The sequence below is a fragment of the Lotus japonicus genome, chromosome 1 (assembly GCF_012489685.1).
Source record: "Lotus japonicus ecotype B-129 chromosome 1, LjGifu_v1.2".
In the NCBI taxonomy this organism is placed as follows: domain Eukaryota; kingdom Viridiplantae; phylum Streptophyta; class Magnoliopsida; order Fabales; family Fabaceae; genus Lotus; species Lotus japonicus.
The window spans coordinates 110,167,781-110,184,364 of NC_080041.1; the positions used below are offsets into that span (position 1 = coordinate 110,167,781).

At 36.8% G+C, this 16,584-nt stretch overlaps 3 protein-coding genes across 3 annotated transcripts; all 3 read left to right on the plus strand.

Annotated features, from left to right (window-relative positions):
• The first annotated feature begins 660 nt into the window (after positions 1-660).
• Positions 661-3,489, plus strand: LOC130729170 (outer envelope pore protein 21, chloroplastic-like). The gene is made up of 5 exons (XM_057580818.1): positions 661-821; positions 896-970; positions 1,072-1,224; positions 1,337-1,435; positions 3,167-3,489. Exons 1-5 carry the CDS (start codon positions 729-731, stop codon positions 3,248-3,250), a joined length of 504 nt encoding a protein of 167 aa, XP_057436801.1. The 5' UTR covers positions 661-728; the 3' UTR covers positions 3,251-3,489.
• Positions 3,490-4,611: 1,122 nt separating this feature from the next.
• LOC130729171 (RING-H2 finger protein ATL80) lies at positions 4,612-6,067 on the plus strand. Its single transcript, XM_057580819.1, has 2 exons — positions 4,612-5,456; positions 5,788-6,067. Exons 1-2 carry the CDS (start codon positions 4,885-4,887, stop codon positions 5,801-5,803), a joined length of 588 nt encoding a protein of 195 aa, XP_057436802.1. The 5' UTR covers positions 4,612-4,884; the 3' UTR covers positions 5,804-6,067.
• A 4,959-nt stretch (positions 6,068-11,026) lies between these two features.
• Positions 11,027-15,787, plus strand: LOC130729172 (protein MULTIPLE CHLOROPLAST DIVISION SITE 1). The gene is made up of 6 exons (XM_057580820.1): positions 11,027-11,699; positions 13,299-13,429; positions 13,513-13,695; positions 13,805-13,968; positions 14,787-15,174; positions 15,347-15,787. Exons 2-6 carry the CDS (start codon positions 13,385-13,387, stop codon positions 15,548-15,550), a joined length of 984 nt encoding a protein of 327 aa, XP_057436803.1. The 5' UTR covers positions 11,027-11,699; positions 13,299-13,384; the 3' UTR covers positions 15,551-15,787.
• Positions 15,788-16,584: the final 797 nt, after the last annotated feature.

Genomic DNA, 16,584 nt, shown 5'->3' on the forward strand with positions numbered 1-16,584 from the left:
TATCTACCTAGCTCGAACAAGATTGACTCTAGTAAAACATAATTGTACCAGGTCAAAAAAATTAACCAAACTTATTATTATGTCTAGCTCCATGATTTGACTTTTGGATGAGTTAACTGACTGACTTTAAGCTTGTACTCATTGGAAACGAGGTCACCTGCATAAGGGACTTTAAAGTTCGTGTCAATTGTGGGTTGAGTTGAGTAACAATACATAGAATGTGACATACCTTAGGTTTGACTGACTGACCGGTGACCCCATATTTATAAGCAAGATTGTTGTTACCTTGATTGTTTTCCCTCTATTTGGATAGTTCAATATATATGAGGAGCGATTTTAAGATAAGATGATCTTTCCTTATCAGTTGAATTTAGGTGACGTCAATTGCATTTGGGCCAACCCGGCCCATATCATGTTTGACCCTGGAGCTGTTCGGTCGGGTCGAGCAGACCGGTCAGTGCAGATTGGGCCAAAGTGGGCTGGATTCATGTAGATTGGGCCAAGAATCTGGTCCATAACACCTGTCATTATTGGGCTTGTCTCTCCTTTGAAATTGGGCTGCAGCCGGCCCATACCCAATGAAAACGGAAAGTCTTCACCAGAAAAAGAAAAATCTGAAGTAAAAGGAACGTGTCTTACTCTAGGTAGGGTTTTATACTTTTATGTAATAATTAAAGTGGGAAGTAAGGATAATTGAGGAGTATCCAAGCTTCTTACGAGTAAGAAAAATGGAAACATCTCTTCGATATGCCGGAGATTCCAAAGCTCTAAGAATCCATGCCAAGGAGAAACTCCGAATCGACACCAACACCTTCTTCCAGGTAATCCATTTTCCCATTTCGTTGAAATCGCGTTATCTTGTTCACTTCTCACACTCTCGTGTTTCTCGTTCCAGGTGCAAGGAGAGCTCGATACGAGATATGGACAACCGAATTCTCTTCGTGCCCTAATCAGACATTTCTACCCAAATGTGAGTGTTAATTTCGTGCTCATTTCGTTCGTTTAATCGATGATGATGATGATGATGTCTCTTGTTGATAATATTTATCATTCTTTCTTACAATGTTGTAGTTATCTGCAACCCTTGGCGTTGGAATGAGATATGATAAACATGAAAAGTTACGCTACACTGTAGTTGCTAAGAAGACATTTCCTGTCACAATCAATGGACTTGTCAACTTTAAGATTAAGGGAGGCTGTGATGTTGACAAAGAGTTTAAAGAGGTAGCTAGATGGTGCTGTCATTTGTCTTTCGTTTTTGTGGTTGTTGCACATTGTTGTATACTGGTTTGTATAATCTAATGTTGAATTTGTTTTTTTATTTATTTTTGTGCAGAGGAAGTCTAGAGGAGCAGCTGAGTTTTCATGGAGTGTGTTCAATTTTCAGAAGGACCAAGATGTTAGACTTAGAGTCGGCTACGAAATATTTGATCAGGTTTTGGTTGTTTCCTCTCTCATTTTGCAATTTTTGAATATTCTCATCATGCTTACTTTTCCAGTCACATGCCTTTGAATTCAGAACCCTTTTGACCTGAGGAACTCCTTAGGTAACTAACACCTGTGGTGGTATGACATGGCTTCGATCTAACCAATTGTTCTAGATGATCTCAGTTTGTTTTTCTCTCAATTGTGTTCCTTGTCCTAACATGATGGTGTCAGGACTGCTTACGTTTTTAGCTGCTGTTCTTATTGATAGATATTGAGTGTACACATTTGCTTTAGTACCTTGTTTAGATGACAACAGAAATTGGAAAAATTAAAATATGGGTAATGAGAAATTATAGGAAAATGAGAAGAATATTATCTTATAGTCTCTTGTGCAGCAAAGCCTGGCAGATCACTAGGGACAGAACCAGAATAATTAGGTAAGGGGGGTGAAAATTTAACGTGTCAAATAAAACTAACAATGACTAACTGGAATATGTAGTGTAAGAAAGTTGCTATAGAATTTTTTTTCTCGATTCGGAGCACTTGGTTCTGTCCCTGCAGATCACTAAATGCTGTGGTGTGCACTGTTCATAAGTTGGACGGAAGTTGGAACTCCTACATGTTTGTTGGGGGGAAATTCTGTAGTTAAACGTTGCCAAAGATAGTTATGTGAACCATTTTCCCTTGGTGTTCAAACAAAGGGAAATCATTTCTTGCCCTGATTTTCTTGTCTCATTGTCTATATCCATGTAGGCTGTAGCTATTGTTAGTCTGGTCTGTATCTTGCCTCCGCATCATGCATAAAATCAAGTGATTTAAATCTTAATTGAACTGCCCTGAGTATTAATTGTTATGCCCTTACTATGGGGTTATAGATTTTGGCCTGGTAAAAAAGGGTAAGGATATCTATACATGTGTAATACTAGTTTATAACTTTTGGTAAAATCATGTGATGTTTATCCATCACCTGGATTATTTGTGTCAAAGTTTATATAATTAAAACATCTATAAGTTTATAATCATATGTTGTCAGATTCGTATATTTCAAAATGTCTAAATGACGTTAATCTTGATGTATTTCGATGATGTGTTAAATTATTTTGGATTAATGTAATTTCGATTTAATGGTAGTTTGTAGGAATCATCTGATTACAAGTTATTGAATAGTGTAAGACAACTAAAAATCACCTGGGTGTGAGTCGATCCCTCCCCAGTCCCCACTAAAAAAAGTGTCCACAACAATGCATTCTACCAACAAAAAATATGTTCGACCCAACTTGTGTAGTACTAAACTTGAAGTCACTTAAAAAAAAAAACTTGAAGTCATAGGGGTAATTAATACTGCAATTAATAGAGGCCAGTATTTTTGGAGTGGAAATTGTTTGTTTTGGCCTGGATTGAATTGTGAATTGTGATTGCTGGGCTGTTGCAGTTAAGTTAAAATTAAATAAATTAATGGCGAGTCTTCTATTCAAGTTCCATTAATTTATTATTGGTCCAAGTAAGTGTTGGAAAATTGCTATATTCTGTTCCTCATGTTTCATCTGGGCAGCAAACCAATGCTTTTTTGGGAAAAAAAGTTAGCAGAATCTGTGAATCTGCAGTTGATATTGTTGTCAAGTATCTTAATGATCTAGTTCAATGTTCCTTACCTCAATTTTTTCATGCTATAGTTTTATTCATGTTGTCTTTTCTTAATGCTGCATGCCTGCATCTTATCTTATAACTCTTGTTTCAGGTTCCTTATCTGCAGATTAGAGAGAACAATTGGACTTTTAATGCAGATTACAAAGGTAGATGGAATGTGAGATATGACTTGTGAGATGAGCATAAAGCTTCGACAAGTTCTGTTCGTCATTTTTCTGTAGACGTGTTCTGACTCTGTTTCCCATCTCAGCATTTAGCCCCAATCAAAAAAAAGGCCCATTCATAATTTATATATTTGGTTTTGCATTAGGAACTAAAGCGATGTGCAATACAGATTAAACATTGAATTTGCATATGATTTATTATTTATTTACTATTTGTATTAAAGTTCTTCAAGGGAGATTTGGGATGTCATTGGCTGGTAATGGATTAATTCACATGCATGGTGAATAAAACTATGTGAAATGCAAATAAAAACTTAAACGCGATATAATAATAATAATTATAATATGTTTCTAATTATAGTGGTAATCTTGGGTGTCATGAGAGTCTTGCTTGAGCTTAAGTCAAATTCATGCAGGCACTTTTGGTGTGAGCTGAAGGAAAATTTGGTAACTGCAGTATATTTTATCTGTATAATCTTTTTTTATCTAAAATTAGTTATTTCTAAAACTTTGAAGGATATGATCAATAATAATTTAATGTAATTTAAAATATAATATCCATATTTTGAACTAGGCCCTATTATTTGTTTGCTCTTATCATCTGAGTCAAGTGCGGTCAAATGATTAATAATTGGCACAATAGTTTTTATGCCGTGTCTGATTTGATTACTTCTGCCTTTTTCTTATCAAATTTTTTTAGGTATTTCTTTTGGATTTAGCTCCTCTCCAAAATAAAATAAAAACATGAGATATGTTATCATGCAATTAATCAAAAATTAATAACAAGTTGTATCTTGCTAAATATGTGAATATAGAAACTGTAATCTCTATTATTATGATTGATAAATATGAGGTACTTTACAAACAATTTCCACCTCCACCTTATATAAATATGAGGTACTTAAATTACATTCCCCTACTTCTTTAGAGTAACTCAGTAACCAATGTTCACGGAGATTATTGTCATATTTCCATATCTATCATAATTCATTATTAAAATCACCATGTAATAAAGATTACTGTTATTCATTGTTTTTGTACTAATATTTGCGCACGTTTTCATCTAATATGGATAAGACAAATCCTTATCATGGTTATCATCTAATAAAGTAACATGGCCTTTTTAATGAACTTTATTCTAATCAAGGTCACATGCATCCTTAACAACAGGAGTTAATTCTGCTAGTTTCCGTAAGACTATTTTTGCATGGTAAAGTTAGAGTATTTAATACACAATGAAGTACTAGTAGTAGTTATTAAAATTGTCAACTGCCAAGTAAAATAATGCAAGTATACCACTTGCATACCAATATAAATGTTACCTCACTTGGTAAAGAGAAACCAATGCTCCTAAAACTAGTATGTGTTTGATTTATGCTATTAATATGAGGATTATGTCGGCAGATAATCTGTAAATATTTATGTAAGCGATTAAAGATCCCGAAGACATGTCATAATTTGTGATGGTGACCGTAGCCGACACACCCCGAATTGTTTCCTCATTGAAAAAAAAGTGATTTAAAGAGGGCAATAAGTGCAGTGGTGTAGTAGTTGCATATAGTGCTAGTCCAAAGCTAAACTCACACACACTCTTTTCATTCTTCCCAAAACAGAAAGAAAGAAAGAAAGAAACAAAGCCTATCACATGACTCGTCCCTTCAGGTACTTAGGTGAGCACACCTCGTCCTCCACCTCACCTGATTCCGCCGCCACCGTCGACTCCGACTTCGTCGTCATCCTCGCCGCTCTCCTCTGCGCTCTCATCTGCGTCCTCGGCCTGGTCGCCGTCGCCCGCTGCGCCTGTCTCCGGCGCCTACGCCTCTCCTCCACCACCGCTCCGCCTCTTCCACCTCCTCTTCCCGCCGCTGCCAACAAAGGCGTCAAGAAGAAGGTCCTCCGCTCCATCCCGAAGCTCACCGCGACCGCCGAATCCGCGGTGAAATTCTCCGATTGCGCGATCTGTCTGACGGAGTTCGCCGCCGGAGACGAAATCAGAGTGCTGCCTCAGTGCGGCCATGGCTTCCACGTGTCCTGCATCGACGCGTGGCTCAAATCGCATTCTTCGTGCCCTTCCTGCCGACAGATTCTGGTAGCGGCTTCCAGATGCGACAAGTGCGGCGGGATTCCTGCCCCTGCCGCCAGCACCAGCTCCACCACCGCGCCTCCGCCACCGGAATCCGAAGCCAGATTAAAAGTAAGAGAAGACGATGCCAACAGGTTCTTGCCCTAGCTTCAGCTTCTGGAATTCAGTTCATATTAACTCAAAATTAGTGAATCATTTTCCTTGTGTAATCATGTTTATATAATGAAGATTATCAGATTATGTCTGCATGATATAATTAATATCAGTTTCTATTTTGTATAAATTGAAATTCAATGAAATAGTAGTTGATTAATGTTAGCAGCATATAGCTAGAATCGTAATTAGCAACTGTATTATTGCTTAATCGCACTCTCGAATCGATTAATTAAGCTGAAGCGGCTTGAATTTGGTTGTTAATACGTATGATTAAGCTCTGTTTTTATGAATTGATTTTGCTCTGGCTAGATCGGAGTTCGTTTGATTGCCGATGACATGACCTAGTTGTTATGTGGTTACTGGTTATGGCACCATCATCATCACCATCAGATTCTGTAAGGTTGAAGATGGAGGAGCAATGAGACACAGTGATGCAGTTTTTCTTTTGTACATGGACTTCAGGGTGTGTGCTCAACTTTTAGGGATAAAGCTTTATGTTGTGACTGTGAGAAAAGGGAAAATCATATTGCTTGTTAGTTGTTCATAATTAGTTTGCAATTTAGTAGCAGTTATTTTTCTGCACTTTGAATGTTTTTGCATCTCAATCTTTCTTTCACATTGTTGCAAGTTTTGTGAAAGTAATGTTAGAGAAATAACATCTAGTCTAAATTCGACTCGACCACCATTGGGCGGTGCTTATGGGGAAGCAGTTGTTGGGAAATCTCTACCTACTTAACATAATTTCTGAGCATCGAATAATTAGTCTAATTATTATCGGGATGTGAAATACCATGAGAAACCAAAATGAGAAAACGAAATGAATCTTGATTTGTTTGACAAAGTAAAAAGGTTTTGCGCTATATAGGCTTAACTGCACTTTTCGTCCCCCACGTTTACCTATTGTGCGATAATGGTCCCCAACAAAAATCATTAGCATAACGCGTCCCCAACGTTTAGCGCGTTTTGCACGTTTGGTCTTCCGTCCATTTCCATCCAAATTTTAACGGAATATTCCGTAAAAAATTTAATCATAAAATAAAATAAAATTTATCCATATACATTCATCACCTTCATATGAAAAATCCAGAAACATATATGAATCTTTATCTTCTTCATCACCGTGTTCATCATATTTTTTTTAACCAAGAAAAATAAACCATCTTCCTTACATTCTTTATGTTCTTCAACAAACAATTAAATCATATGAAAATCAGGATCAACCCCTCTCCCCAAACTTGGGAAATCTACCCACAAATATAATTAATCCTTTTCAAAACAATAACTAACCCACAAAATAAAAACTTATGCAATATGGAAGATGGTTTTAACAAATTAGAGGGCGTAACTTGCAACAAAGCAGAGGGGCAATGTATCTATTTCCCCAAATTTGCCTGCCTCAAAAGGCTATCAAAGCTACAGAGGCTGAGAAAACAGCCCCTGGTGCCTTTTACTGTAAATGCTTGCTTAATGCCACAGGAGTAGTTGTGGTTCCTGGTTCTGGTTTCTAGATGAATAAATTTGTTGTCAATTCAACTAGTTGAATGTTGAATGCATGACCTGAAAGGATTTAAGTTTCTCAAAAAAAATAAAACCCCCAAAATGAAGAAAATCAAAAGAACAGATCAATTAACTCAAGAACATATCAGAAAAAATGAACTAAAACAACCCAAACCTCTACAATCGAAGCCCTTCCCTCCCCTCCACCATAGAACCCAGCCACCGATTTCCACCATGCTTCTACAGCCCATAAGAACCCACATCAGCCTCAGAGCCACCAAATCAGAAGAAGCCAGATCGGCCTCAGAGAAAAAGAACCCAGGTCGGCCTTAGTGCCACCATGCATAAGAACCCAGAACCTAGATCGGCCTCAGAGCCACCATGCATAAGAAGAAGAAAGATAACAAGACCAGAAGACGAAGGGCGACAGTTTTGGAGCCTGGAACAAAGGGAGCGCGCCCTGGAGAGAGGAGGAGCGAGGTGTGTCGATGTGGGTTTTCGATCGGGCAAGGGCGGCGGGTCCTCATGGAGGTGATTGCAGCGACGCAACTTTTAGGCGATGGTGAAGGCTTGGGTTTCGTGTTACAGAGAGAGATTGAGGGTTCACAATGGTTCAGATCCGTCCAGATCGAACAAAAATGGGGGATTTTGGCTGTGGGTTTTGCAACAATGGGGGTGGGGGTAGTGGTGGTTGTTCACCAGAGGGGTTTGTGGCTTGAGTTGATTTGGTGTTCTCTAAGTTTTGATTTGTTTTGATTTTGATAATAGTTTTGCCGTGTTTGGTGAATTTGATGCTAAAGAAGAGGGAGAGAGGTGAGGATGAAGGTTGAAGATGAAGATGATGATTATTATTCAATTATGTCTTTTCTTGTTTTTATTTTAATTTTTTTTTTTCCAGAAATCCGTTAAAATTTGGATGGAAATGGACGGAAGACCAAAAGTGCAAAACGCGCTAAACGTTGGGGACGCGTTATGCTAATGATTTTTGTTGGGGACCATTATCGCACAATAGGTAAATGTGGGGGACGAAAAGTGCAGTTAAGCCCGCTATATACAAGAGGTTAGGTAGTCAGTAAATGATTCTGTGATACTAATTACTATGACAGTCAGTAATTATATTGTTGGAAGAATTAGTGGTGAGGGAATCAGGAATCTTCTTCCAAATGGGTGAGGTGGCCCTGTCCTATGAGAGAATAAAGGTCATATACGACGTCGTAAAGGGGTGGACGAGGGTGGAGCATTAAAGCAAGCTGGAAAGAAATGTGGGATACGTGGGACCCATCAAAATTTAATTGGTTAGCAGCCGCATGACTAGTAGTCTATGAGTGTGAGTATGACTATGTCAATGTGCCGTGTGCCCGCAGAGGAATGCCCACTAACTTGTAACAGAAATGGTTGACAAATCAACAGGAATGAATTATGATCATTTCATACTGAGATTATTCAACACTAAGTAAATTTTTTACAGTTAAGGTCTTAAGGAACTTCATTGAATAAACTTAAAGAAAGGTAGGCACACCAGCTATTAGAAGAGACGTACAATTAATATATGAGTATGAGGAAAACTGTTAATGAATGACATCTTAATCTTTTATCATGTGTTAATGGTCTAAAGATAAATCATTAAGAAATGTATGTAAGTTTGAAGGTCCGGAAACTTGATATAATGGTTATTTCATTTTCCTACGTACTCTTGCGCTATTTATATATGCCCATACCATACACACTTGATGTATATATATGTCAACTACTCACATGCAAACAAGCCATTCTTGTTTGTTTATCTAGATATAGAAAATGTTAGTAGTACTTAATAGACCTTTTCATACAATTATTCAACATGTTATTTTATGGTTAAATAAGTTTTACTAAATAAAAAATAACTCAAATTCCTCTTGAATTTGGAAAAATGTTATTCTTAAGAGCAGTGGTAACAATATAGTTGCGATTATGTAATTTTGCGTTCATTGATTTCAGTTGTACATGAAATTAATTTCTTGTAAAAACATAAGGTAACATTGTTTATATTAGATCCACAAAGTGAATATATTTAATTTGCTCCTCCCTAAACCTCCCGCATAGCGCAAAGGTTTGTCCTTTATATTTGTTTAACTAAATCAAATTTCAACAATTGTCATAAATAAATTATATATAAGGATATATAATATATAATGACAAAGGTTGACCTTTAATTAATTGTAAAATCAACATCCTCAGACACCTAATGGGAATAGTATAGTAGATAAGTTGTTTTTAATATTTGCTCCACTACACACCTTTTTATCATGTGGGATTAATTTTATGCATGGCACATTGGCACAATATTGACATAGGAGTCAAATTATAGTGATCTTACATGGATGAGCAGAGGTCAAAGTTTGTTTCCTGAATCTAGAGGACCTCTTTCACAAATGAATTAGGCATCCACCTTGGGCGGCTGATAATGGAGACAAAATTCAATTGCACATGAGAAGAAGTTTTTGAGTGCTAGTGTGCTTGGTACCTTGAGCTCTTCCAAACCAAACACTTCATGACAATGATAGGTAGGTGTCATGGTCAGTTGACCTTTCAATTGCTAATAGAAAAAATGGCATTGCTCATCTCCCAAATGTTCAAAACACTAATGATAGAGCTGTCATGGTCAATTGACTTCCAATTGCAATCAAATTGAGCCACAAATTATGTAAGTGCCATATATGGTGAGTGCCAACATACCATTAATTATAACCCAGTCAATATATATGTTTATCCCACGTATAAATTTAACCTTCCATCTTCACACCACTTCACTATTTTTCTGGTGGTATCTTGTAATAGGCGATGGTAGGTTCAAAATTCAATGAGAATTTTTATCAACATGACCAATTTTGATTTTGCAATGTAATCTCTTATGGGATGAGTCCGGCCAAATAACTCAGAAGAGTTTGATTAGGGGGAACAATGGAGCTTCTGATCAGCACGAAACTTCTCCACGCTCTATACTGTTAAGTCACGACGGGGACCAACAATGACACTACTATGACGCTCAAGTTAAAATTGGGGAAGAAGCAGGAAGCAAGTGATGAGAATGTATGTGCACCTTATCTAATGCGAGATCCGCCGTTTATAGGATTAGATATTGAAGACACTGAGGTAGGGGGTCTGCATGATGGGTACGAGGTAAAACTAAGGAGGAGAGTCGTTGGATATTCTAACACACCATTTGATCGAATGTGTGGGGGTGTGGTTGCATTGTAGCAGACTAGCAGGGACTATGAGCATTGCGCGCGCTCCTTGATTAGAGGGTCGCTCACTTGGGATGAGATGTGTTGGATGAAGACACGTCAAGTTCTGCCCTCGGTCGAGGCTAGGGACTACATGGAGGCAATCCATTTGAGATGGATACAAGCGGTTTTGGTGAATGCAGGTAGCAGGTGGGTGTAATTAATTTAATTCTTTAAGGAATCAAAGTCGTCCTCATCAAAATTTAATGATGGTAACCATAAGTTGGTGATCCACTTAAAATCAATAATTAGAGAATTAGGGAGAAAAGGGAAACATTCCAAGAAGTGAGATATCATTAAATAAGTTGCTTAGTTGAACTTGGCTAGCTAAAAGTGATTCCATGGGATGGGAAGGTTCCTTACTTGTCTTAACCTAACTGGAGATCATGATGTTCCAATTCCATTAATGATAACCACTGATTTTATTAATTACTTTGTTTTTTTATCATTATTTTGATCAAATCACCACAATGTTCCTTTTAATTTCCTTGGTGCGGTTGAGTATTACATATTGTTTGGTTCAAAGGAGGGGAGGGGAGGGGAGGGATTTTAATGGAGGGGAGGGGAGGGGAGGGAAAGGGAGGGGAGAGATTTTAATACTTATTACGTTTGGTTCATAGGAAGGGAGGGAAGGGAAAATAACTTATTTTTATTTAGTTCATGAGGGGAGGGGAGAGATTTTATAATTAAAATTACTTTTATACCCTTGTATATATTTACTTGAATTAAACAACACCATATAACATCCTTCTTCATCAACAATTATTTTACATAATTTTAAACATTAACCACAGCAAAATAGTCTGCATAATTTTTCAGGATCTACACTTCCAACAAAAATATTCAAGTCAGAGCAAAAATTGTCAATTAAAAGTTGAGTAAATGGTTTCAACGTTAGTGATGCATGCTTCCCCAAGTTAGGTAACGTGTATACAGCAATTTTGTGTCTTCAAGCAATACACTAGAAGAGATAAGTAAGTGAGGGACTTGCTGTTATTTTTCCAATTTTATGTCTGGAGGAAGAGTACAGTTTCAGCTACAGGATTTCTTGAATTGTTTTCAAGTTGCAGATTGCGGTTTTCCTTGTGAAGCTTTGATGGGGAGCTAGCTATATGTCTAGTTCAGTTTTTTTCCTCACTTTGCTAATGTCCCTGTACTGTTTTTTCCTTATTTCTCCCCTTTCCCTCTACTTTCTGTTTTCCATGTTCCTTATCACTCCATTTTTCATTGTTAGCAAGAGGTCCGTGTTCTCTCACTCAATTACTACTTTCACAGCAGAAAAAAAACCAGCCAAGGGAACAACCAAATGAAACGAAAATTGTAGAAGGTTCTGCTAAAACATACCTCGGTTGCGGATGCAGGGCGCCGGCGCCGCTGACAAGGAGGAGGCGGCGGCGGAGGGAGAAACCGGGGAGAGGGGCACCAGCGGTGGAGAGAGACCAGAGATGGACAGAGTAATTGGTATGAAACACTAAGAATTGGAATTTTTAGATTTGTATAGGGTTATTTTTGTCTGAAATTTATTTCCCCTCCAAATTCCCCCACTTTTGGGGGAACAAAAAATTGAGGTTGGAGGGATTTTGCTCCCCTCCATTTCCCTCCCCTCCCCTCCCAAAGTTTGAACCAAACAAAATTAGATTTTAAAAATCCCTCCCCTCCCCTCCAACCAAACAATGCGTTAAAGTCATAACAAAACAAATCAGGTAAATGCTTTGTTCCCTTTTCCTCTAAAAAAGTTACAAATGTCACGTTTATGTACGCAGGAATAGTAATCTACTTATTTTAAGGAAAATTAGATTTCGGCACCGATCTGTTTTAGGAAAGAAATATAACAAGCACTTCTTGGTGCTTCCTCCACAAAGCAAGGAATCAATATCTTAATTAAAACTCAAAAGACAGTGTGTTCCTGTTTTTTCATGAAAAATAAACCACTTTTAAAATTGAGTCATGCTATATTGCACGACAATGTTCCACACGACTAAGCACGACACCGTTTACATTGATAACTGATCATGTCTTTTCTTTTTAAAAAAATGACACAAAAAAATAACTTATCATTCAAGGTCAATGAGACATACCTAAATTCGGTTCATAATTTAAGGTGACTAATACTTGGAAGTCTTGCCCTCTTAAACTACATCAATTTCCCAATTGCTTGCTAACCTAGAAATCATCTTATGGTCAATAGAAGAAATGAGAGGAAACCAAATATATTAATGAAAGTGTATTGAACAAGCAAAAGAAGAAATGATATCATCCGAGTATAAAAATAAAATGCAATGTAGCCCATAAAAGAGGAAGAAGGTGAAGATGATACTCTCTTATGAGTGGTTCATTAGTCAAGTGGGTGTTAATCATGTATTCCTTCATGATACTTTGTGTTTTTTTTTTCGCAATGGTACTTGGTGTTTAGATGGGCTCAACTACAAGGGTTTGTTCATCCTACATTTCCCAAATCATGTTTGTATGTTAAATAAGGCTCTATATGAGTATATGGTCCCAAAAAATAATATTGGATTTCTCTGAACCTTTTAAACAATATCATGCCAAGAAATTCTCAATCAAAGATTTGAGCTACCAAAGCCACTTCCTTGGTGTTCCATGACTGTGATTGAGGTGAAGATACTAATGATCATACATGTCCTCCCCTAATATTGTTTATATTGGATCAAATGCTATATCATGATCATTGAAATTAAATAAACAACACACTTGTGAGCTAACATACGGAAATTGATTACACACAAATAAATGAAGAAAAGTTAGTAAAAACTAAAAAGTCTTATAAATGAAATTGCCACTATAAAAAAAAGTAAAGAGTTATGATTCAATCACTCATACATTTTATTTACATCACTTTCTATTTATCTATCTTCTAAAATTGAAGTATAAACAAACTTTTATCCAAAAGTAAATCCTATGTCTTATTCACATGAATTTTAATATGAATTTTAGAAGTTTATACAATTTTTTAATACCATTTTGTTTTATCATACACAATTTATCTTGTATTTGATCTTTATTTTTTATTTTAAAAAAACACTTGGAACCCTAACACAGTAACACTGTACTTGAACTTGGATTGGAGAAGAGAACAATGGAAGGTGAAACCTTGAATTGAGTTGCTGTGAACTTCATCGAATCGAATGGCGTCAATTTGGACACTGCACTTTCGCTCCCTTTCTCTTCGCGTAAGTCTCTCTATCTTCTTCCTCACTTCATACATTTGAATTTCTGAATGATTGATTCATTCAAACTTGAATGAATATTGTAGCCTTGTCCATTGATTAGTAGCAGTAGCAGAACCTCCCCTCACCGCATTCGCATCAGAAATGGAATCTCCAAATGGTCCTCCGTTGTAGTTACCCGCACCCAGCAACTCAAACAAGACTCCATCAATTCCATCACCAAATTTCATCATCAACTTGTTGGTTCCGTGCCCATTCCACCATTTCTGGTAGGGTTTTGTTTTCAAATTTCAATTCATTCTCTAATCAGTTAATTTGTACATTTCATCACTATTGTGTTGATGAGTTTCATTTCAATTTTATGTTATCCTTTTGCAGCTAAATCGAAATGCTGGAAACAATTTTGCGATTTGGGTGTGCGTTGCGGTTGTGGTTTTGGTTGTGGCGGTGAGGGTGAGGGTGATGTCTAGAAAAAAGGAACGCCCTGGTTCAGTAGCTGATCTGGTTAGACGCGGTCAATTGAGATCCGATAGAAGAGGCATGTATGATTTCAATCCACACCCACTAACAGTTTTTTTCCCCTTTTACTCAGTATTATCTAATACCATCTAGCTAACCAATGTAGAATGATGATAGTAATATACATTACTAGGTAGGGTAGAGCTCAGTTTGGATTAGTTTGTTTCTATCTTAGAAGAGGGTTTTCAATTGAGATAAGGATTTGATTCCTATTTATGGAAAAGACCCTATAAGCTTATAGTTATTTACTTGTTTATGAAAAAGTTTGAATTAGTTTGTTTCTATCTTAGAAGGGGGTTTTCAATTGAGATAAGGATTTGAAAAAAGTCCCTATAAGCTTATAGTTACTTGTTTATAAAAAAAGTTAATGCGATTTTTTTATGTGTTTATGAAAAATCAAACCAGGGAGCTTCTAAAAAAGTTGATCTCTACAGAAGTTAATTTTAACTTATGAAGAAAGCTATTATTTATAAGGTTTAATTATTGTAAGCTTATGGGTGTGTTTGGGTAAACAACTTATTTAAGCTAAAAATATGTTGTAGGTAAGCATAAACTCTTATTCATAAGTTAATCTGAATAGCCTAGCTTATGAAAGGAAGCTCAAAACAGCTTATAGGTAGGTCATAAACTATTTACATAAGCTCTCCCAAACACATGCATTAGTGCTTATGCTATAAGATAAACTCAAATAAGCTCTTCCAAACGGGAACTATGTTAGCTTTTTCTCATGTGAGAAGTTTATCCAAAGTGGCTCGTGGTGTTAAGGTTTGTTTATTGAGATTGAGTGAGTTTCCTGTCATACATTTTTGTCTATCTATATTTTTTGTGTGCATATTTTCAGATCAAGGCCTCTCAAGTATGAAGACCCATTCAATAATCCCATGGTCAAGGTTGGCAAAAGCAACTCGACTGTTGAGATGTGCGGAAAGGTTTACCGCTTAGCCCCGGTTACGCTTACTCAAGAGCAACAGACCATTCACCAGAAAAGGAGATCACGCGCCTACCAGTGGAAGCGACCCACAATGTTCCTTAAAGAAGGAGATGTGGTTCCTCCAGATGTTGATCCCGATACAATCAGGTGGATTCCTGCAAATCATCCCTTCGCAACCACCGCTACTGATCTTGATGAGGACTTGGCACAGAACAATGTGCGTCAAAAGGATGGAGTTCCTTTCCGCATTCAAGCCGAGCATGAAGCCCTGCAGAGAAAGCTGGAAGCCCTTCAAAATGTAAGCCTTAGCTAAATAAGGAAATTCACATTCCTGTGCTTGATATAGTTTTATAATTTGTTGTGTAAATGCTGAGCACAGTATTTGCCTAATTCCTAAAGCTTTGAGCTGAAGTGCTTTTGCCTACTTTGGTGCATCACTGAAACCTTTTAATATTTTATCTATTCTGCAGGACCCGAAACTCAATAAACTGGTGATAGATCCTACCAATTCTAAAGAATTTGAAAGACCATTAAACTCCAATGCCAGATTAAATGATCATGCTGAGAAGAGCTCTGTAAACAATCAGGTGAGTGATTCTCACTCTCCTAAATCAGATAGCGGCTCAAATCACTTGGAAAGTGCATCACCATCCGAAGAATATCAGAGTTCTTAGTACACAGCTTTTGCATGTATAGTTCCAAGTTAAAAGGGTTCATAGGCACGCTATAAATTTCTGAGAACTCTGAAAAATATGGATTTGAAGTTGCCACAAATTTTTGTACTATGGAGAAACTGTCTATTTGTATAGGCGAGGACTGTAAATAGAATTTCATTGTTGCTTATTGTTAAGTTGTGCTGTTACTCAAATTTCACAATCTATGATAAGAGTTTTTCTTATTTTTAGAGTTTACACTTATTCCGGCCCCAAACCCAACTCATTCATAATGCAATATGGTTTTCCATGAAAAACATTTGGACTTTTTGGTTCTGCGACCTGATTATTAGCTAACACTTAAGTGCATGTTTGAAAGCTATCGAAAACCATGGTGAAGTTAAAATCATGGTGGACAAAAGCAAAATCTAAAAGAAGTTGCTTTTGTTGATCATAATTTGACTTTACCGTGGTTTTTGGACGAATTTTCAAAGATGTACTTTGCTGAGAAGACAATGAAGAGGAATGAAAACACTGTTTTTATTGGTGTGTGTTGATGCGCAATTATCGGATAGAATAAGAAATTGTGTTAAATCTAAAAAGGAGTCATCATTATATAAAACAAAATCAGCTTAGCATTGATATTGACATTCACTAGATAGAAATCACAGCATATTCCGTTTAAAGTAAAGAAAATTTATTGTCGACACCTAATTTGTGAATGTGGCCTTTTTGCAGTTAGTAATACACTAAAAATAAGAATAATAAATTAAGCATGAAAATACCCTAAACTTTTGGAAGCTGTGATAAATTAGTAAAAGTGGAATTGAAGTTGCACTTGCTCTTTTGCTGATACGGATCATAAGTGGAAACAAACAAGAAATGTTGTAAAACCGGTAGTCAGAAAAAGAAGAAGAAAATCTAGGTTTGGCCAAAAAGAAGAAGAAAAGCCAGGAGTTCGGACCAAAAGAAAAGCAAAAATTCACCAAAAAAATAAAGAGAAAAGCAAATACAAGGAATTGAGTTTGTCGTTAGAGGCAAGTAGCTCCATCTAA